General features: G+C 42.0%; 2 protein-coding genes across 5 annotated transcripts; one reads left to right on the top strand and one right to left on the bottom strand.

Annotated features, from left to right (window-relative positions):
* The first annotated feature begins 8863 nt into the window (after positions 1-8863).
* On the top strand, positions 8864-16160 carry LOC127599174 (proline-serine-threonine phosphatase-interacting protein 1-like). 4 transcript variants are annotated; one of them, XM_052062905.1, is made up of 14 exons: positions 8864-9055; positions 9742-9842; positions 10638-10712; positions 10803-10837; positions 11030-11136; positions 11224-11286; positions 12168-12260; positions 13070-13115; positions 13277-13356; positions 13520-13618; positions 13775-13871; positions 14305-14484; positions 14583-14668; positions 15040-16160. In XM_052062905.1, exons 1-14 carry the CDS (start codon positions 9023-9025, stop codon positions 15169-15171), a joined length of 1227 nt encoding a protein of 408 aa, XP_051918865.1. In that variant the 5' UTR covers positions 8864-9022; the 3' UTR covers positions 15172-16160. The 4 variants fall into 4 exon arrangements, with proteins under 4 accessions (XP_051918865.1, XP_051918866.1, XP_051918867.1 ...); XM_052062908.1 differs by having other exon boundaries at positions 9040-9055; positions 10624-10712; XM_052062906.1 differs by lacking the exon at positions 9742-9842 and having other exon boundaries at positions 10624-10712.
* Positions 16161-16206: 46 nt separating this feature from the next.
* Positions 16207-21199, bottom strand: LOC127599190 (tetraspanin-3-like). The gene is made up of 7 exons (XM_052062940.1): positions 21016-21199; positions 19340-19531; positions 19193-19267; positions 18918-19019; positions 18089-18241; positions 17867-17950; positions 16207-17784 (listed from the first exon to the last, which is right to left on the bottom strand). Exons 1-7 carry the CDS (start codon positions 21076-21078, stop codon positions 17692-17694), a joined length of 762 nt encoding a protein of 253 aa, XP_051918900.1. The 5' UTR covers positions 21079-21199; the 3' UTR covers positions 16207-17691.
* Positions 21200-21929: the final 730 nt, after the last annotated feature.

Genomic DNA, 21929 nt, shown 5'->3' with positions numbered 1-21929 from the left:
AGGAGAATTTTTTTTATATTGGAACAAAAAAGTAAGACTAGCTTCCCCTTGGCTGCTCAGATTGATTTCAGGGAATCCAGACTGAAATCACTCAATCTCGATATCACAAAATAGGAAAGCTTAGCGTTGCGTGCATGCTCCATAACAATAAAAAGCAAAAGAATCGATCGCGTCTTGTCCTGACAAGAGTCAAGCGCAGCCGAGGTTAAATACATCACATCAAACACTCCACTTGATGTCGAATGCGATGTGCCCCGTTCCATGGGAAAGCAGTGGAGCTTGCCAAACATAGTGGGAGAGGACAGAGGCAGGAGGAGGTTCGGAGCGCTCGGGGCATGCCTGAGGCAAAACCTCTGTCAGATATTGTTTGTGCTTAGTAGCTGGGGCCCATGCAGAATTGATGAAGGCTCTCAAGAAGGCTTCTATCGTCAGGGTAAGTGAGTGAGGTGAATCAGAGCATGGCAAAAGTGCATCTCGGCATCGCAAAAGCGTTTATGGAGAAGCATCCATTAGCTCCGGACGCTCCTCCTCCTCGTGGACGCTACGCAGGTGGATGCTAATAAGAAGACAATCAACCAATATGGCCGGAAAATGCTATGGATTCATACAAACATCTGCACCGCAGATGTATCATCAGTCACGCAGTAGGGCCATTAGCACGGATGCTAAGCCTAATTCTTTGAGGGCGCTCCGTTTAGAAATGTGCCGTTCGGTTATTCAGAGTGCACTTAAAAGGCGCTCCATCTCGGTCTCACAATATGGTGACAAAGGATTACTTTTGTCTCAATGAAGCTTCTCAATATGCCTCAGCACCAAGATGCCACCAGTGGGCACAAAAATAATACTAATATTGCACTTTTTTTTAATAGAGTGCTTACATAAATAATATAAAGTCGACATTTTATTGCTGTCTACATGTGTTGCTCCAGCATTTCTGTTCAAATGTCCATTACTTTACTTCAAGGGCACATTAAAATTTATACAATTCATAAGGCTCTCACCCAAATCATATTTATTTTTCCTTTTCTTTTCTAATTGACTTTTTTTTCCCAAACCAATTGAAACTCATCGTGGAAAAATATTGTGTTCACCCTTTTAAATTTCCACTGTAATTGATCAAGAGCTGCCGCCCAATAATATAGAGACAATGTGCAGGCAGACAGTGTACACACACACACACACACACACACACACACACACACACACACACACACACACAGCTGCTCCTTTTCCACATCCTGGGCCGCGTGCAGTCTAACCACAATCCTGCCTCCCTGCAGTGCTGACCGCAAAGCAGTCAACAGAGGCACAGTGGGCCTTATCCTGCATGACACGTCGGTCGATAATCATGCAAGTCGCAACGCAGACCAACACCAGTGTAACGCCGATACCTGGGGACCGGTAGCGTCTGCATAAACAAACACGCCTGCATGGAGCCATATGCACGTTTACAGTAATTAATCGTCGGGAAACAGAGATTAGACTGAGATTCTGAATGTTTGCTTCCTAGTGACTGTGGAATTCAAGTGATTCGTTTGCCTGGATAGACATGTTTTCAAGATAAGGAGGGAAAAGGATGCCCAGGAAAACAGTGTTTGGCTTCCAAACCATAACCTTTTCCGCGACACTGACATTGGATTTTAAGGTGCAGCCCGCAAGAAGAAGAAATCATTTCTGTGACCACCTCAAAATATTCTGATTTGTGTCTATATGTAGTAGAGTGAGAATTATATTCATTGCTTTTACTGAAACAATGTCTGGCCCTCTAACAGACATCAAGTCACGATTAATCACGATGTGCATCATCAACTGAAGACCAACAAATGCATCTGACTCCTTTTTCCCCCCACCTCGTGAAAAAAATAAATAAAAAGAATAGAATACGTTTCGTAACTGTATTTGAGTCGAAAGCTATTGTTCACAAATGGACGTTAAACAGATGCATCCATTTGAACGCTGTGTGTTTGTGGAATGTGGCAGGAAGCCAGACTATCTCGGAGAAAGACCAAGCTCCACACAGAAAAAGCCAGAGCCAAAATTCAAACCCAGAACGTCAGCGCTCAAGCAGCCATGCTAACCATTAACCCACGATGTGGGTGACAAGCTGGATCAAGGTCCACACACATTAATAGTTCAACATCAAATGCAATTTATTGAAAGCTTCCATCCCCCACAGAATAAGAACGGCACCACCCTGCTCTGAGTCATCCACCCTGAACCAGGAAGTGGCCTGCTAGCTAAGAATGAGTTGAATATATTTGCACATATGATTCATTTTCTACAGGCTTGGCATAGGCTGCGGTACAGTACTTGAGTGATATATTTTTACATGTTTAACAAAGCGATGTTCACGTGTGATGAAGAGTGAAAAGTCTATCTTGAATGTTACAAAACCTGAGTTGTTCACTTTTCAACGCGGCAGTAAAAGGTCTGACAAATCGCTAACAAGTAAGCATTACAGAAACAACATCAAAGACCCACTGCCACAGAAAGCATCCGTGTGCATCATTAAATTACCTCTGCGCCACAGGTTCAGCCTCAGTTGAAGGCTTTGGTGCAAAAATATTGACTGATAGGCCTTGGTCGTGAGAGAAAACATATGTGCATGCACGTTCAGATGCTTTCTTTGAGTTTACAGATCAGGAATGTGAGTAAATCACAAAGCATGGAAAGAAATCCATCCATGTTTTCTTTTTTCTATTGCGCTTCTCATGAGCGTCGCCAGTGAGCTGGAGACTATTCCAGCTGACTTTGGCCCGAGAGGCAATGTATGTGTGCTTGATGGACATGCAGCTTGGTGATAATTCTGTCAAAAGGCCTCATCAAGTTGGAGTGAGACTGAACAGAAAAAAAAACAGGGATGCGCACAGAGAGGACAAGCGTGAGCGAGCTGCAGGAGAATGGAGCCACTGGAGAAAAACAGAAGCTCAACACCACCACCTGCAGTTGAGGTACAGTTTTGCCATTAAATTGGATGATGTTGCAGGTGTAAAAAAAAAAAGTGAGCATGATAATACCATGCAGAAAAAGACCTGGTAGATTCATTTCATTTAACTGTTAAACTAGCAGTCAATAGAAACTAGAATTCAGTCATCTGCCACTTTCTAAAAAAAAAAAATACCATCCATCCATTCATTTTCTATGGTGCTTGTCCGATTTCTATTGGTCCCACAAAAGCATCTGGATCTAGATACATATTTGAATTAGACTATGCATTTACTTTGAAAAAAATGGCCTGAGGCGTGTGTTTTGTGTGCAACCATCTGTGTGTAAATTCAACACACCATTTTTTTTTTCAGTGTACTGTACCTCACTTCTCGGGATGAGGACAAGTGAAATAGAAATTAGATGGATGGTAAAAAAAAAATCAATCAATCAATAAATAAATAGATGTATCCAGATTATTTTATTTTGTGCCGTCACTTAATGAAATAAAATGGAGTAAATTCAACAGAACATGGAATTTATTTTCAGTGCATATTGTTAAAATTAATTCTCTGGCAATCTCATTCCAAACATATTTATCTTTGTAATAGCAGATTTTGTTTTTGTATTCAATACCAAATAATGCAGGGCCAATTAGTACAACTGAGAATACAGGATGTAATTAGATGAACCAATCAAACAGACAATACCTTTCAAATACATTTTTGTAACATGAATGCCATGTGACACAGCAACGGTCTCACGGTGTACAATTAAACCATTTCATCTTTAAAAATGAAGAAATACATGTCACTTTTGAAAACAAATCTCAATTTCACTGCAAATGCAAAAATGATGTATTTCTATGTAAACAGTAAACAATTTCTAAAATGGACAAGTTGGATGTTTTAGGTGGGTAGATGACAAAAGAAAAGTGAATATGAAATCACCGGCCACATTTCACCTGTGCACACAAAGCACATCTCCAAGAAATCAATAATAACGCTTTGGAAGAGAAACAACAAAGCAAAGTGTGTGACAGAGCAGAGCCGAGCAGAGCCACACCTCACGGCCACGTGCGGTGTGACCCTCAACTGGGCCCACTCGCACTCCCCTCGTGGGCTGGATCACAGAAGTGAAGCCAAGCAGAATCGTTGTCCTCTGTCAGATGGATGAATCCATTTAGCAAATTAGCAAAGCTCGACCATACTGCCTTTACAACACACTCACAGACACACACACCCAGACACACAAATCGTGCATGTAGGCACACCAGCGAACTGCATGAGTTGGGAAAGGCCTGGCCGCCTGAGACTTTCACACGCACAAACATGAAGATGCTGGAGAGCAAGCAGTTAGAGGAAAGAAAATGCCCAGGAGAGGATAGAAAAACAGGGTGGCCGACCAGGCAAAGAACATATGATATGTGGTAAGCAAGTGCACATTCGGGGACTTTGAATGCCTCAAAATGAGATACTAGTATTGGCAGCCTATGAACAGCACCAACCAACAATTCATAGAGTATATAATTACTATATTTCCCCATATCGTGGTCATGCAGAGGCTTTGCTGAAGTGCAGAGAGTACCCGTTACCTACACGTGGAGCATCACTTTCTCATTAAGCTTCATCTTTACAGACTCCATGTCAGCTCACAAAGCAGTGTGTGTCGTATACTACGACCCATAGTGCCATCAATTAACAAAAAGGGATTTCCGGGTGTGTTGGGATGTGGCAAAAGTAAAAACATGAGAATGAAATTGATTTATGTCGCCCCTCCCAGCACTAAAATTGAGGATTAAGGCTAATTTGTTTCATTTCAGGCCGACCCCGGATCAAGGGTGCAAACGGCCCCAAGGCTTGTTCTGTCTTTTCTCCTCCAGCTGTTGCCTTTAAACTATGATAGTGAGTAAAGATGACCTCAGCGTCAAGTATACCACATCATTAGACGGCCATCTTTCAACTTTCTAACAGGTTCTCATTAATACGGCCAAGGTCACCCTTCACTTGGCTTCTTATCGAAATGCAATAGGGTTATTCTGTTCAAACCCCATCATTTCTCTACTCTCTCATTCTCTTCTTCCCCTTCTTGTTCCCTGAAAGTATGTGGTGACGTTTGAGCTCGTGCTTGTGGCACTTGACAAAAGAGCAGGGGTTAAAAAGACAGATACAGAAAAACACAAGCGCTGGTAAAACACATTCTGTACATATAGACAAACCCCCCCCCCACACACACACACACACACAAACACACACAAACGCGCACACAAGCCTAGACATAAATCATCTTCCAAAATCATGCAAGGGTGCTATCGAGTGTTATCAGTACATTTAGAGCTGGGGTGGCCCAACGTTTTTTGAACAAAGATCTCCTCGATCAACCAACCACATTTTTACACATGCATGCCGTGATGAGCAATAGCCAAAGTGATCACGAAGATGAACTAAACAGAAAAATAAAGTATCCCAAAAAGTTTGTGAGTTGGTGAAAAGCAAATCGCTGCCTACCTTTTAGGAGAGACCTGAAGCTAGACATGGGACCCTCACGTGTGCTGTTTTAAAATGCTTCTCCTGGCATTCCTGGTTCCAATTCTATGCCAGTGGCCTCGATGAGTTGTCCATAAAACAAACTCTGAATGAAAATAATAACAATAAAAGATATAGCACAAACAGCTCTGATCGCAAAGTATGATTCCAGACTGCTGACTGCTAACAACTTCCGGCGATGCAGGTCGCACGCCACCGTTGGTTAAAGGGACCTGCTTTTTTATTTATTTATTTTATTTATAATACTTTTCGTGAAAGTGAGACTGACAGGCTGCTGAGGGTGCAGTGGGCATTAACACAAAAATATTTTAATAAAGCGCACACAGACACACAAATGTTTGTTTTTTTTTTTTGGTGTTTTTTTTGGGGGGGGGGGCGTTCCCCGCGATCGATTTGGGACCAGTCCGCAAGCAACGGGTCGATCGCGATCGACTTAGTGGGCACCCCTGATTGAGTGGAAGAAGCTCCCTGGCATGAAAACTCAAGCTTGTTACTTAACGTTAAAAAAAACGGTGACGATCTGCTTTTCTGTTTATGTACACTATGATTTTTTTCACACCTCAGCTAAAGCACTTGATAAATGAGGACACTCAGTGTTGAAGCTTAGTCGATGGAATTCTTATCTGTTTTTGCTTGAGGTAAAAATTTCAGTTGCTCAACAGTCCGGGGTCTACGTTGTCATATTATCCATCCATCCATCCATCCATCCATTTTCCGAACCGCTTGAGCCTCACTAAGGGGGTGCTGGAGCCTAACCCAGCTGTCTTCATGCAGTAGGTGGGGACACCCTAAATCAGTTGCCAGCCAATCGCAGACAAACAACAATTCACACTCACAATCCCACCTAGGAACAATTTCAGAGAGTTCAATCAGCCTGCCATGCATGTTTTTGGAACGTGGGAGGAAACCGGAGTACCTGGAGAAAACCCACGCATGCCCTGGGAGAACATGCAAACTCCACACAGGGAGGCCGGAGCTGGAATTGAACCCGGTACCTCTGCACTGTGAAGTCGACGTGCTAACCACTGGACTACCGGGCCGTCGTTGTCATATTACACACTTCATAATGGGTCACACGTTTTCAATGGGAGACAGGTCTGGATTGCTGGCAAGCAAGTCTTGTGTTGACACTCTTAATACAAAGCCCCGCTCTTAAAATGTATGAAGAATCTGGTTTGGCACTGTCTTGCTGAAATAAGCAAAGACGTCTTGAAAAAGACTCTCCTCAGATGGTAGGCCATGATGCTTGCAATTTGCATGGTAGAGTTTTAACTTGCGCTTGTAGATGCAGCAACAAACTATTTTAAGTGACAGTGGTTTTCTGAAGTGTTCCTACACCCACAATGGCAATATCCATTTCACAATGATGCTGGTGTTTTAATGCAAATCCGCCTGCTGGATTAAAGTTCACGGGAATTCAACTGTGACATGTGGCAGCACTTGTGACACTGGTTGAGGTAAGTGGGCTGCTTATGTGTGTGTGTGTGTGTGTGTGTGTGTGTGCCATTCTATCTGGGAATGGTTTGAGGGGTCTTCTATACAGCCAGTGGCTGGGTAATGAAAGGTTATTTAGCCAATTCTCCACTTGGGGGGGGGGGGGGCTGCTCTGACACGGCTCGTTTGTCACAGTTCAATAACTGCCACTCCAGGGAGTGTGAGGGAGGGGGATCCAACTGTGAAGTGTATGTGTCTGTGTGTGCGTTTGTGCACTAAGGCCCTGCTTGTGTGCACAGTTGATTCCCAAAGCTTGTCCTTCCATTAGAGGCCTCAAACGGGGTCACGGCAACAGCGAACATGTCACAGCACAACTTTCCACAAAGAAAACCGACAAAATGATGAGCCTGTGAGGACAAGCTATGCCCAAAATGGTGGATGTGTGCTTTAAACATAGTGCTTCGAACGTATAGCTGGATACTGTGGAACCTCTAAAGTCTGACACAATTTTCCGCATACAACTTAGCGTTCTAACTACTCATAGCAGAGATCAAGTCTCCAAAGTCTCAAATTATCTATAGGCATAAATATGAGTATGAAAGGGAGTTTGTCTCCACTCTACACTGTAAAGTGTAGACAAACTACAAACTGTAGAGTCTACAGTATGGGTGCCCTGTGATTGGCAGGTGACCAAAAGAATAGATTTGTAGTTCTGTTTTTGCTTCTTAATTGACATTTCCTGAAGTGTGGGGGGGGGGGGGGGGTGACTTTTCCACAGTTATTGGCCATCTCGGAGCTGTTGAGACACTCTACTCTCCTCCATTTGAAAATCAATATAAGTCTTCACTCTGCTCTGTGATGTGTCAACATGTCCTCCCAAAGAGACGCCCCAGGCACAAGGTGTTACTCATCCCAATTGTGTGCAGTGATTTGGGCTTTTGCGTCCAACACGACACCCCGACGCTCAATTACTTCTGGCTTTAACGTTCACGTGAAGAATTCATGGTCAGGTCTGTGTCGCCCTCTTGTGGCCATCAAAGAAACCAGTAGTACATGAAAAGTCAATTTGGAGCATCGTGAATAGTCATTCATTCATCTTCCGAGCCGCTTGATCCTCACTAGGGTCGCGGGGGGTGCTGGATCCTATCCCAGCTGTCTCCGGGCAGTAGGCGGGGGACACCCTGAATCGGTTGCCGGCCAATCGCAGGGCACACAGAAACAAACAACCATTCGCACTCACACTCACACCTAGGGACAATTTAGAGTGTTCAATCAGCCTCCCTGCATGTTTTTGGAATGTGGGAGGAAACCGGAGCACCCGGAGAAAACCCACGCAGGCCCGGGGAGAACATGCAAACTCCACACAGGGAGGCCGGAGCTGGAATCGAACCCGGTACCTCTGCACTGTGAAGCCGACGTGCTAACCACTGGACTACCGGGTCGCCCTGCATCGTGAATATATTTTATTTTATTTTTTTATGCTGGTGGAACGATATGACCACCATCCTCCTGGTTGAGAGTCGCGTGCACCCACTGCTGAGCTGAAAGCCTTGGCAGCTAGCTTAGCGGACAGCACCCAACCATACAATTGTATAGCACAAATGGGCATCTGTTATCCGAAGATAGGTGTGGATCTTCTCAATGAGTGTTTGATAAATAAACATGGACCAGTGAATTTGTCGTGAGTGAAGCGAAGGCCAGTTAAGAACTGCAGAACTCATTTACTGCTAAAAAAAAAAAAAAAAAAAAAAAAACGACTGCATATTGTAGCTTTCACTACACTGACCGTTTTCATGATTAACATTGGTCAGTAAAATATTTTCACTGTCAATCCTATCTAAACAATGCGTTTAACCAACGTTAATATTTGCACAGACTGCAAACAGTCCTCCCAGTGGGTGCTGAAAGAGCCCAAACATGCCTAACACGTGATTAGTGACATCATGGGATAGAAGCTCTTCCTCATTCAAAATGACTCACTGCTAGTCAGGGAGTCAAGTTGACCAAGAGCCCAGTGACCTTCAATCAATCATCAAACTAGCTACACCGAATATTTTAATTATTTTGTGAGAAAAGCTTCAAGGGAGAACATTTCATACTTCTTAAGGAACTAGACGATGACACGTTTAATGTTTAGAGATGCTTTCTGGGTAAGTCACATGTTGTGGTTTCATTCTTGAAAAGTTGGGCTAAATGAATGGGGCATTTTTTCGAGGTCTTCAGTAATATAGTGTCCACGGTCCTGTGCTAAAAATAACTCTTATACCAGGGATTAGACGTTGTGATTCCTTCAAAGTGTTGCAGAAGTGGTCATTTGGAAGTAATTCACAAAAAATGAAGTGTTGCACTTGAATATTTGTCTGCTTCCAACCTAGTAAAATCAGCGCTGGCAATTATTGTGAGAAATTAACATGAACAGTGTCTTGATCAATGAATATCATCAAATTTGGCATTTCAGAAGTGTGTATCAGACCGGTAACCCTTTCCATTGATCAGTACTCAAATGCTAGATCTCATTTTCAAATAAGTTGGTGATGTCTCTTGTAACTACTCAGGAGGCTGGATATAATGGAATAGGCTGTTTGTGGGCTGCAGGCCATACTTTGCCCATTGGTTTAAATTCAGCTTGCTTGTCTTAGCCGTTAAACACAATCACCAAAGCTGCATTGTATGGCACTGTCCCTCAAAGTTACTTTAAAATGCAAGTTCTGCTTTTTTTTTTTACCCAATAGTGGATTCAGAATTACTTTAAGGACATGTGGCAACAGCTGCTGAGCAATGCTCATCCTTTCACCGGTGTATTTACGCAACCGCACGCGTTCTGCGCTCCTCACAGGGGTTCGATTTTACCTGCCACGCTGGCTACGAAGCTCTGGTGCAACGCCTGCGTGATGGTAGACAAATGTGCAAAGATGTGGAAGAGCTGTTAAAGATGAGGTACGGATTTTTTCTGCTGAAAGCGCATGATTATGCACATGCACATTACACAGTAACATGCACAGCAATAGACAGAGAGTGAAACCTCTAGCGCCGCTGAAATTGTGCAGTTCAGAATCATGCATCACGTCAGACTTCATCTCACTGAGCTTCAAAAAGAGGTGAAGCAAAACCATTTGTACTTACCCGACACATTACACTTTTAAAAGGGGAGTGATGGGCCAGGTACCTGGAAATGTAAAAATAATGGCATCGTTTATTCTACAGTAACAGTAACATAATGGTCACTGAGACTCTCCATGCTTTACTTTTTCATCCATATAGATATACAATTGCAAATATAGTTCCGTTTGGCTGCCAGACAACATAGCTATGCTTAATTGGCATGGTTTGGCGGTTTGATGCTTCAAATTTGAGAATGTATTTTTTAAGATGAACATCATAAAAATAAATTATTATTGTAAAATGCAAAATACTGCACTGGTACGTCTCGGCGGCAGCTGGCGCTTCATACCTGGAAAGGTATAAATATTTTTTGAAACCTCTTGTGATACAAAACACTTATGACATCTTACAGCTGCAATTTCGCGACACCATTCACCTTTGATTCAAAAGTTTATTCCAAGATCAGTCCTCAAATTCTAAGTCAAAATGAAAATGTGCGTAATTATCTTTATCATGGCAGCATTTTGTTGGTACAACTCTTATTTTTTGGCCCATCATGCTGTGACTTTCCGAATGTAGCAAAATGATGAAGTGTCACAAGTGTTTACTTTTGTAGTGTTTCATGCGCAGGGCATCAGCAGAGGAAAAGTATGGGCGGGAACTGATGACCATAGCCCGCAAAGCTGGAGGGCACGGAGAGATCAGGTAATCAGGTCGACATTTTGTCCACTCATTCAGGAAAACAATACCACGAGAAACTACTGAAATATTTCTTCATACAATACTCCCATGCAGCACTCTAAAAAACTCCTTCGAGCAACTAAGAACACGTAAGTCCATCTACTATCAGAATACTTGTCTATCTTCGACATTGGCCAATGAGCAGGTCACTTCAGATAAAGACGTGACATTCTCTACAGTTGAGAGAATAAATAGCAAATGCCAGTGATTGAGGAAACTGTCTCATGGAAAGAGCCACAATGCTTTACATACTGTACCGTGCGTGTTATTTGTGGTTGCAGAGATGGAGAACATGGGGAGCTTTCACATCCAATTGTCAGAGGCAATGAAAGAGGAGGTGAAAAAGGTGGAGGCGTTCAGAGAGCGGCAGAAAGAGCAGAGGAAGAAGGTACGTGACCAAATGCTACGAGGGGATAAGTGACAATATCCCACGCGAGGGGTCGTCGTTCTCCTCATTGTGTTTTTTTCCTCCTAGTTCGAAAGCATCATGGAGAAAGTGCAGAAGAGAAAGGTGTCGTTGTTCAGGAAAACTATGGAGGTAATGACACGATGCGTTCAAGAGTCAAGAGTGAATGCTGAGTCACACATTTGTAGTTGTTGCCACACTGGTAGAAGGATGGATACTCAACTCAACTGTAAAAAAAATATAAAACGCAGCTGTAACAAAGTGCTGTAACACAAGTCACAGAATTAGGATAAGAAGCAGGTCTCTTCCGTCCTTAATTATCTAATCATCCTTAATTGACTAACCATCACAAGAATAATGGCTTGCTTTTAATGGACGACGATATCATGATTTGAATGTAGCCTCGCTTTCCTCCCTCCTCGCCACCTCTTCTCTCTGACAAAAGTGACGCCCCCCCCCTCACGAACATGCACACGTACCGTTGCCAAACATGAAATGTGACTGATTTCATACATTACAATGTTAATACAGTGATCCCTCGCTATTTCGCGGTTCGTTTATTGCTGCTTCAGTGCATGGCTGATTTTTTCAAACATTCATACAAAAAAAACCTCTTTGATCTTTAATCAGTGTCTAAGTGTTTTTTACGATCCGTGCTAGTGTGTGTGTGTGTATGAGTGCACTCTGCTCACGGGCGAAGGCCCACGTGGGGCAATTTTTATAAAAATGTTTATTAGTCGCTACTTCGCGGATTTTCGTTTATCGCGGATGGTTTTGGTCCCCATTGACCGTGATAAACGAGGAATTGCTGTATTTAAAAATGTATTGCTTGCCTTACAATAATTAATCTTGTTGTAGATTTTCATCTAAGCATGTATGAAATAAAACCTCAGAGGAGCTGAATCTTCAAATTGTTTAACCCACAAATGTTGAGAGTATGTAATATCGGCCGATGTTACTATCATTCATAATGAAACGCTGCAGTTGATCTTTGTCTCTCTCCAACCCCACAGTCAAAGAAAAACTACGAGGCAAGATGCAAGGAGGCGGACGAGGCAGAACAGACATCAGAGAAATCTGCCATTGTCGGTAAAAATGGTGAAAAGGTAATAACTTTGTGTTATTAACCTCATTGACCACTAGTTAAGAGATGTCTTTGACATCTGTTGCCGTCATTGGCAGTGAATGAGTTAAAAGGATGCCAACCCGAGGTCAGAGACAAGATCACACTGCCTGCATTCATTACATTGCGCAATGGGTAGGCAGGAAGCACACCAGAAAAAAAGGAAACATTAATGCTGCACGTTATAATGTAAAAAACATCTTACAAGGCAATTAAAGCTTCAGAAATAGCTTCTGTTGTTGCTGTGGCAATGTCACGTTAGCATTGAGTTGTCTATAATGTCATTGTACCAGCCAGGATAATGTTGTGTTCATACTAGAGATGGGCATTTGACTTCATTGAACTCGATGAACCATCCATTCATCCATTTTCTGATCTACTTATTCTCACTAGGAGCCTATCCCAGCTGTCTTCAGGCAGTGGGGGGGGACATCCTATACCGGTTACAAATCATTGTATTCATTCTGTTGGGCCGCGGTGGGCGACTGGTTAGGTTTAGCATGTCTGCCTAACGATGCAGAGGTCCACGGTTTGAATCCGGACGTGGATTTTCTCCCCGTACTCCAGTTTCCTCCCACATTCCAAAAACATGCCTGATAAGTTAATGGAACACTCTAAACTGTCCCGAGGTGTGAATGGTTGTTCGTCTACGTGTGCCCTTTGATTTACTGGCTACTAATTTTTGTCAAATGAATTTTGAAGCAAATTTTTGGATGGCATTTAATTTCTTGAGATGGACCTGTATTTGCAAAATAAATGTTGTTGTAGTTGTTGTTGTATGTTGTCTGACAGGTACGCCACAGGGCCAAGCAATGCAGACACGCAGCATGTGAAGCAGGTACAATACGGGCTCATCTGCCTAAATGTTACAGTTACAACTATTTCAAAGGATTTCTGAGTAAAAGAGCCTGAACATTTACTGAACTCAATCCGGTACCTTTTATCATAAAGCTGCCCACATGTGCACGCTTTCTAAATGACTTCCCAACTTTTTGACAGAGAACTTGTACTTGACCAACATCGACCAGCTGGAAAGTATTCGCCAGGACTGGGAGGAAACGCACAGAAGCACATGCGAGGTAACTCGACAAGTTTTACACACAGTCACAAGCAGGAACTTCCCACCGCTTCCTCTTTCTCAACACCATTCCGACTCATGTGGGGAAATGCGAGTCATGTGCAGTGAATCAGCTAAAAGTGGAACAAAATCATGATACTGAAAATGCAGACGTGGTCTTGTAGGTGTTCCAGCAAATGGAGGCCGATCGAATCAGCTTGCTCAGGTGCACCCTGTGGGACCACTGCAATCACATCTCCATGCAGTGCGTCAAAGATGACGAGGTAGGCACTACCTGAAACCGTTGAACTCCATCCACTCCTTTCAAACCTGTTCAAGCAATCTAACGGCCAAATTTGCTATGATGTTTTTTTCTGCATACATTGCATAATTGTAACCCGTGATATCCAATGAACGGTCTCTCAACAATCTCATCTCAGTTCTTTGAGGAGGTAAGGAAGCACCTCGAGCACTGTGACATCATCACAGACAACAACTGTTTCATAGAGATGAAAAGGACAGGCTGGCATCCACCAGGTGATTTCCTTCCGGGTACTCTTTACACAGACAAAAAATATATATTGACACTCACATTCACCCTATTGAAAATTCTAAGTCAAAAACAAACCGAACGTGCATGTTTTTGGTATAACACCATACACCAAGGATCCATAGTGAGCAGGTCCATAGATCCACCTGCTAGATTTGGTGGCTCGCTGTCACCGGCCCAGGAGACCCAAATATGAGCGTTTGTTAGACAAAAGTAGCGCTTAGCCTCTATCCTGTTGCATATGGATATAGAGTCATTCTAAACCCTTTCAAGAGGGGCATCAAATTCTATTCGGCAGCTCCTCCCTAACACTGTACCGTAGCTTCCATTACTCAAGCGGTAAACAACAAATTACCGTACATGCTCCTTAATCACAGTCGGCATCAAAACCAACCTCTTGTTTGCCGGTAATTGTCACAGAGCCCATCGTTTTTGAAAGCTATTACCAGAGGGAGACAAAGTCCAATGATGGAAATGGCCAAGCACGCTTAACAGGGGGCGGAGAAGACCTCATGAGAAGGACCTCAAATCCTCTTCTAGAATCTGCTACGGAGATTAACGTTGACAGTCGGCCCTCAGTACTGCCCTCTAGTGAGGAAGGTCAATCCTGTGCCGTTTACAGCTATGATGTAATGAAAGGACAATCGCTCACCATCTTTGCTGCCTTTTTTTTTCTCTGCTTCATGTGATGTCTTAAGATGGGTCGTATGCATCCCTGCTGGGCCTCCAGCAGCCAGCTGTGGACGAAGACGCCTATGTTGCGCTTTACAACTACACTGCACAGGTGCTCTGGAAAGCATTCATGAAGTAGTCTCTAATGTCTGTCTAGTATTGTCTTTTGTTTTCCTTTTTTCCTATTGGTAGTGTTTTTGGCCAATTAGTATGCAATTCAAACTTAATGGTAAACTACTGTAGTTGTCCTACGAGTGTGCAGAAATGTAATACTACATACAGTATGTGGAAAGCAGTAGTGGGAAAAATGTTACTGATAATTCACAGGCATTCTATTATTAGTAAGGCACAATCTTTCTTCTAGTGTGCTACATTGTCTTACTAGTAAGGACCAAAAAAAACCATACAAGTTGGCTCACTCACATCTCAACCACCATAGTGTTAAACATACCTGCGATCATGCTTGTTGTACGATCTATTCAGGTGGAGGACGAGCTGACGGTCCAAAGAGGTGACCTTGTTCACGTCCGAGAGCGCGGTGACGATGGCTGGTGGACCGTGGTGAGAAACGGACAGGAGGGGATTGTGCCTGGGAGCTATCTGGGAAAATTCTGAATATGCTCACAGAAAACGGACAGATGAAATTAAAATCGAGTGAGTCACATGCCAAAAGGGGCGAGTCCACTGGAAATTGAATCGGATTAACATACTGTACTCACACTTTATTGGTTAACCATGTAATCACCTGTTTCAATCCTTTCTAAAGGACGTAAAACTTCTCATAGAGTGGGGTGCGCCCCTAAGGGGCAATGGGGGCACGTGACCACAAGAAATTTTGGCCGTACGAGAATAAAGTGTAGTTGTACATCCACTACAGTAGGTGGCGGTGTTGCTCTCATTTAATTTTTGTTTGGATTTAAGGTATTATCTGGTACAGTTGAAAAAAAAAACAACAACATGAAATGTATTTGTTGGAATCTATATTTCATTTTTTTCCTTTAATAAAGATACAACATTATGGAGAGGTGTCCTTAAAAAAGGCAACACATGCACCAAGCTTATCTAGAACTAAAACAAGTTTGATTCAACAATGGTTTCAAAATGCCACATTGTCAGCAGTTGCCACGGTGACAATAGTATCCCCCCCCCCCCCCCCCGTCACCCAAATTTTAAGATTAGATGCCCATCGCGGTGAGTCAGTTAGCTTTTGTGAGCATTTGGGAGAAATCAGACATCAGGTTGACAGTTTTTTGTATCATATGCACATACTGTACTGTGTATATAGTGCAACCCTCCACTAAAAAAAACACCACACTGCAATTCGATGTTTCCTGTTTTATTACTCAGCTAAGAAAATAAGTGGTGGTTGCGGTAGATACCACGAGAACAACAGAAACTGGCAACTGTAAAGCTGAAGCCAAAATAAACAGTTAAGCAACGAAACAATGTAATGTCTGCTTGATGGAAAAGAGCACATTAAAAAGGCAAAAACCAAAACAATCTTGCTTGCTTAGGTCTGGAAAAGCGCTCCAGATTTTTATTTCATTTTTGAAGTTTTTGAATGTATTGTTTGCATGTTAAAAAATAAACAAACATTTCCATCATTGTCTCAACTCATGAATGAAAAAGAATAAATGAGGAGCAGTCAAATTGAAATGTAAGATTTTATTTGTTTCCTCTTCAAAGCTATACATAATATTGTTGTTGCTTTTTTTCCTGCAGCTCCAGCAAAGTATTTTGGGTTTGACGTAATAGCGCCAAGTAAATGAAAACATTGCAAAATATCACAGAAAAATAACTATGTATATATACAAAGCAAGTCATTCCTACTATTGGACATATGACTATGAAACTAAACAGACTAAAACACAAGGGGAGGCTTAATACTGACTTTACACCCACTTACAACATTGGGGATCCAACTGGCTCAGTGCTTCAACAGTGAAGCGGATTCGGAACTAAATTCACAGCATGAAAACAAAAAGGGAAATATAAAGTATCAGCTTCACTGCTAAAAAAAACCCCACTATTGGTTTTTGTTTGATTTGCATTAAAAAAAAACACAAAATGTCTTCAAAGCTCCAATCACAGTACAAAGTAGCACATCAGGAAAAACATTACCACGCACACCCATATCTCACACATATTTAGTAGGATTTTGTACAAAAGGATGAAGCTGCAGTTCAGAATACGGGCATCTCAATCACCCCCAACACGGCAAATTGTGGAAAAGAAAAATTGCATTTAATGTTGCTCCGCTTTGTTCAGCGAGTTTACTTTTGATTCTACGTGGGTCCCAAAGGAGGATGGACTCACCAAGGGCTGTTATGCAGAGTCAGAAGGTCGAAGACTCGACCAATGACATTAGCTGCTAGTGCTAGCCCTCATGGTGACTGGCTCCCTACTGGATGTATTAAAGTTATTTAAGATAGTGTTTTGTTTCATTTTGTCTTTCTCCTCTGCTGGCCAAAAATTCACTCAAATGCTTTAACACAATTTTAGGAGCGTGTGAGTCCGGAGAGGCAGAGCGCTTGGGCTCACATCAATTTATGAACGCAGCCTATGTTATAAAGCAATCAGCAGCTCCCGCTTAAACTGTTTCCATCTGCGCTGTCAAATGCACTGGATTTTGGCATAAAAAGTGACATACTCCGGAGTGGCGTCTATGTGGGTTTTTTTCTTATTCATTATGCATTTTTTTGACTGGTGTGACTTACACTCTGGAGCGACATACAGTATATATAAAGTTTTTGGCGTTGATATTGAATTTTATATTCAGAGTACTCATTTGCCCCACCCTCATACATTTCCAACGATGACTTAACCCTATTTATTTATTTTGGGTTATTCTGACTAAATGACCTAATTTTATTTTTAAATGACGAACTAATGCTGATAGCCATTCATACGCCAAACTTTTTAAATCATTCAGGAAAAGAACATAAAAAAGCTCACAAAGCATGTCAGTATTAAGAATAAATAGGCGGTTCCTTGTGTTGGGATCACATCATCAGTGTTTGCTACTTCATTGGATTGTGCAAGGTGTGCTTGAGTTTATATACCTAAGCTTAAATTTAGAACTACCGTTGCATGACATGGTGATGCTCGCCTTGCAATGCTGGCCACGCGAGTCCTTCAAGCGTAGCTGTTGGTGGTGACCAGCAGTTCGTACGCTGGGTCGTGACTCCGCCTACAGAGCACCACGCAAGCGCAGAGCATGCCGAGCATCTGCAGGCACATAGAGAGGGGGGGTTGTCCGATTTTGTGGTTTAGGGTTTCTACTTCAAATATGCAAATGAGTCATCCTCACCTGTATTGATGCAAAAGTTAGCGCAGCCCAAATGACATACATCATGATCTCCTTTAACTTCTTCACAACCAGAGCTTCACAACCCTAGAAGAAAAAAAATAGTTATAATAAAATAAAATAAAAGTGAGTAAGTGTAAACAACTTGAAAGAACACAATTGTTTGTTTAACATAAATTAAAAAAAAATACAAATCATTGGCGCTGTTGTTGCGTGTGCGTGCACCTCTTGGTATAAGTCTGCCGGTCGGGTGAGGGTGCCGGTGCAGTTGCTGATGTTGGGTTGGCAGCAGCTGACAGGGACGCTGTTGTTTTTGGACTCTTTGAACCAGCGAGTTTTCCTCCAGTCCGAGTAGTTGTGAATACCGCAGCAGTGAAGCTAAAAAATACAGATAGCAAACATTTTCAGACATCTGTGGAGTAGTCAATGGATACATAATCTTTTGGATGTCAATGATAACACACAAACATTAAAAAGTGAACTAGAGCTCAGGTCATTGAGGTTCTGGGGTGCAGTGTTTTAAGCCTCTACACGGCGACTCATCTGATCCCACAGGTTTTCAATAGGATTCAGGTCTAGAGAAAGTGCAGGCCATTCCATTTGCGCGAAGACCAGTCTCCAACAGCCCTTCAGCCCGGTCCATAGAGATGAAATTAGGCCAGTGTTGTCGTCGTGGTCTCATGATGTCAAAATGTGAACAGCATGGTGAGGACGACTGTTTAAAGACCAGCTCTAATTGAACAAGGAGATTCAAGATTCAAGGATCAAACACCTGTTGTGAATTTTGCTCCTTGTAAGAGAGCAACAACTTGTGTAAAAAGTCCTGAAACAGTTAACCGTTGGACACGTGCATTAAAAAGTTAGAGAAGGTCACATTAGGTTCACCTGTAAAGGTTTGAAGGCATTTTAGGCTGATCCTGAAATTTCACCCAAAAGCGAATCTTCATGTTATAATAAAGGACCCCCTCCTAATAGACACTTCCCCCTCATAGCAAAGTTTGAAGTTTAAAATGACAAAAGATCATTTTTGTTTTTTGTATCCCCCCCCTCTCACCTGTCGCTGCACATAGTCAATAGCGCGACTGGGAGCGTCCGTGTTGGTGCCGTTATACTCATTGTACACCTTCTGGATGGAGTGGTTCACCTCATCTTCAACCTGGAACACACATACTTTCTCAGCCAACCTCTTCTTTTTTTTATTGAAGTATTTTGGGTTATTTCCAGATTTTCAGTTTTGACATGAGTATTTCAAACTTTACATGCACAACAGGCGAGGAATCATTGTAGAAGCAAAGTGAAACTGCTTTGATAAACGAGCAAGAAGCTTACTTTGGCTCTGTAGATGTAGCCCAGAACCACCACCACACATTCTGTTACAAACACCAGCAGCAAGATGGCAGCAAACTGAGTAAAGGAAAAAAAGTTAACAATTGATCCTGGCTTCAGTCCGAACTGAAGCGGCAGATGCGCACTCACGGTGGCCAGGCCGCAGGAGCTTTCGCGTATGGTGGCACAGCAGCCAATCAGACCGATGACGAAGAGAAGCGTGCCCACGGCGATGATGACGATGGCTGGGATCAGAGTGTAAACGTCCTCAAAGAAGTGGTCGTAGTCATCATAGGTGATGAACACGTAGGCGCCGATATAGCACAAAATGCCTGCTGCCGCCTACACAAAAATATTTATATGGATCTTTAGTTCTCATATATCTCAAAACCTCGCTCTCAAAACAAAAGTAAAGTTGTGGAAAATTGCTCATCAGATGAGGCCGCTGACAAGCAAAACTGCTACACAAAGAAAGCTATTTCAAGCCTTGTACTGTATTATTCATGTTTTGTTACTGCAATGTCAGTTGAGTTGATGCCACAAGCGTAAAATTAGATGAACGCAATGAAGGGGTTCGTTTTTTTCCATTATGAATGATTTAGTATTGCAGCTTGCAACAGTTAGTTCAAGTCAAGTCAAGTACAACTTTATTGTCAAATCTGCGGATGAAATGTCCTCCCTCATAAACAGAGAACAAGACAACAAGAGGAGCCGCTGTGGGTGCCCGGCTGCCATAAAAAAACCACAACATAAAATTACAAAATAATACAACACAACACATACAACAGTCGTGCCATCTTAACCACTTTTCCTCCATTCACTTTATTGTTTGAAGCAGTAATAGATGAAAGAGGAGCAAATTAAAATGTCCTTTTCACAAGTCGATCAAAGACCTCATGCTGAAAATATGCACACGTCTGCGACAAGCTAAGTTTGAAAGCAACAAGAAGCTGTAATGTCCAGTGACGTTCTGACTCGCACCACGCAGTTTCACAGGACACGATCCTTCCATGAGTGATAATATACAGTAGAACACTCCCCTCTAGTGTGATATTGCGTATATGTTATTTGGCATTAAACAATTCCAAATAAATATATGAATCATAATAAACAGTTTAAAATGATTTTGCAATACATTTTATTGCAAAATAAAATTTTACCAGAAGGAATAATTTAAATGATAGTGTGTTCTCCTCGATGAAACAAAACAGGTAGAAACTGCATCGAGACCTCAGGATATAGTGCTTGGTGTAAGAATGCAATATAGAGCATACTACATTCTTAATGTAACGCAGTACCGGTTTCTGTTTTATATTTGACTCTAGAAATGATTTTCCACACAAATACACACCATTGTTGCCCCTCCACTACAGTGCGGCCTGAATTACGCACAAAGGCAGTACACTGCATCACCGCCAACTCTACAATATTAAATGCTCATGTTAATTTAGTATAACCGTGACCCCTAAACAGAGGATTATTGACACTGTATAGGTGGACTGGATGCAAGTCAGTGCAGGGAGCCGGTGAGTGTTTATATTATGGGATGCTGACCTGCTAGCGTCACCCTAGCTTAAGTAGCACAGCAGGTCAACAGCTGCCACGTTACGTCATAGCGGCTCTCGACGTAATTTTATGCCTCTCTCCTCACGTTGTTCAGTGTATGTACTGTTATATTATGAACTATTTTCCTGACTAATAGAACGCGGCTATACGCCAAATTGAGAACGTGCATCTCTGTCGCAATGCGCTAGTTTGCTAATAACATCGGTTCATCCTCCTCAGGAACACCGCACATCGCTCGAAAGTGCTCAAATTGTGCTTACCCAAAATATGAGATTGAGGAAAACCAGGACGGTTTTGGATGACGTAATCCCACACTGACCCATCGTTCGTTCGATATGAATAAAAATATAAATGTTGTGTAAATCGCTATTGTCTCTGTGCGAGGGGGAGAAAGCGACGCACCTGCTGCACTTTTTTTTTTACTGTTTTGATAATAAAATGGCTTCGGAGACTCCACCCTACGGTGCGGATTCTCAAAGGATGGACCAATGAAAACACGACAATCGAGGTGAAGGGGGCGGGGTGGCAGCACAACGATCACGTGGTATGGAATGTCACACCAAGTGGGCCGACCCGGGTTTGAAATGAAGGAATATCACATATTTGGTTAATTTTGTTTATGGTGATCTCACCAATGGTTAGTTATTTAAATAGTTAGTTAGCCATATAATACGTTCATACAAAATACTGAAAATTGTTCATTTGTTTTCTCTGTGATTTATCAGTCATAATTTTAGATTATTTATTTTTTTCAGATCTCATGAAATATGTTTAATTATTCTTTGACATTTTATTTCAATTGCTGGTAAACATTAATTAGCTAATAAAAATCCTACTGGTGATATAAAACTAACACACTAAATAAACCCTACAAATTCTACAGGTCAACTAGAAAAAAGAGAAAATGTCTGAATAATTTTGAAAGGGTATTTCGTGATCTCCCTGTATTAATTAATTTATTATTCAAATGTAAAGTGTTATTTCATGTGAGGTGCATGTTTATGATATTCCAAAATGAACTTTTTTATTTCTCAGTGCATTTTCAATCTTTGATATATTATTTTATTCAGGTCTCGTGTAACATGTATTATTGTTCGACATACTGTAATATGTTCATTGTTTACTCAAATTTGTTTCTGGTTTAAAAAAATATTACAAGCAATATAAAATCACT

The sequence above is a fragment of the Hippocampus zosterae genome, chromosome 4, assembly GCF_025434085.1.
Source record: "Hippocampus zosterae strain Florida chromosome 4, ASM2543408v3, whole genome shotgun sequence".
Taxonomy (NCBI): domain Eukaryota; kingdom Metazoa; phylum Chordata; class Actinopteri; order Syngnathiformes; family Syngnathidae; genus Hippocampus; species Hippocampus zosterae.
The sequence above is the reverse complement of the archived record's forward strand: the minus strand, read 5'-3'. Positions and strand labels throughout refer to the sequence as shown.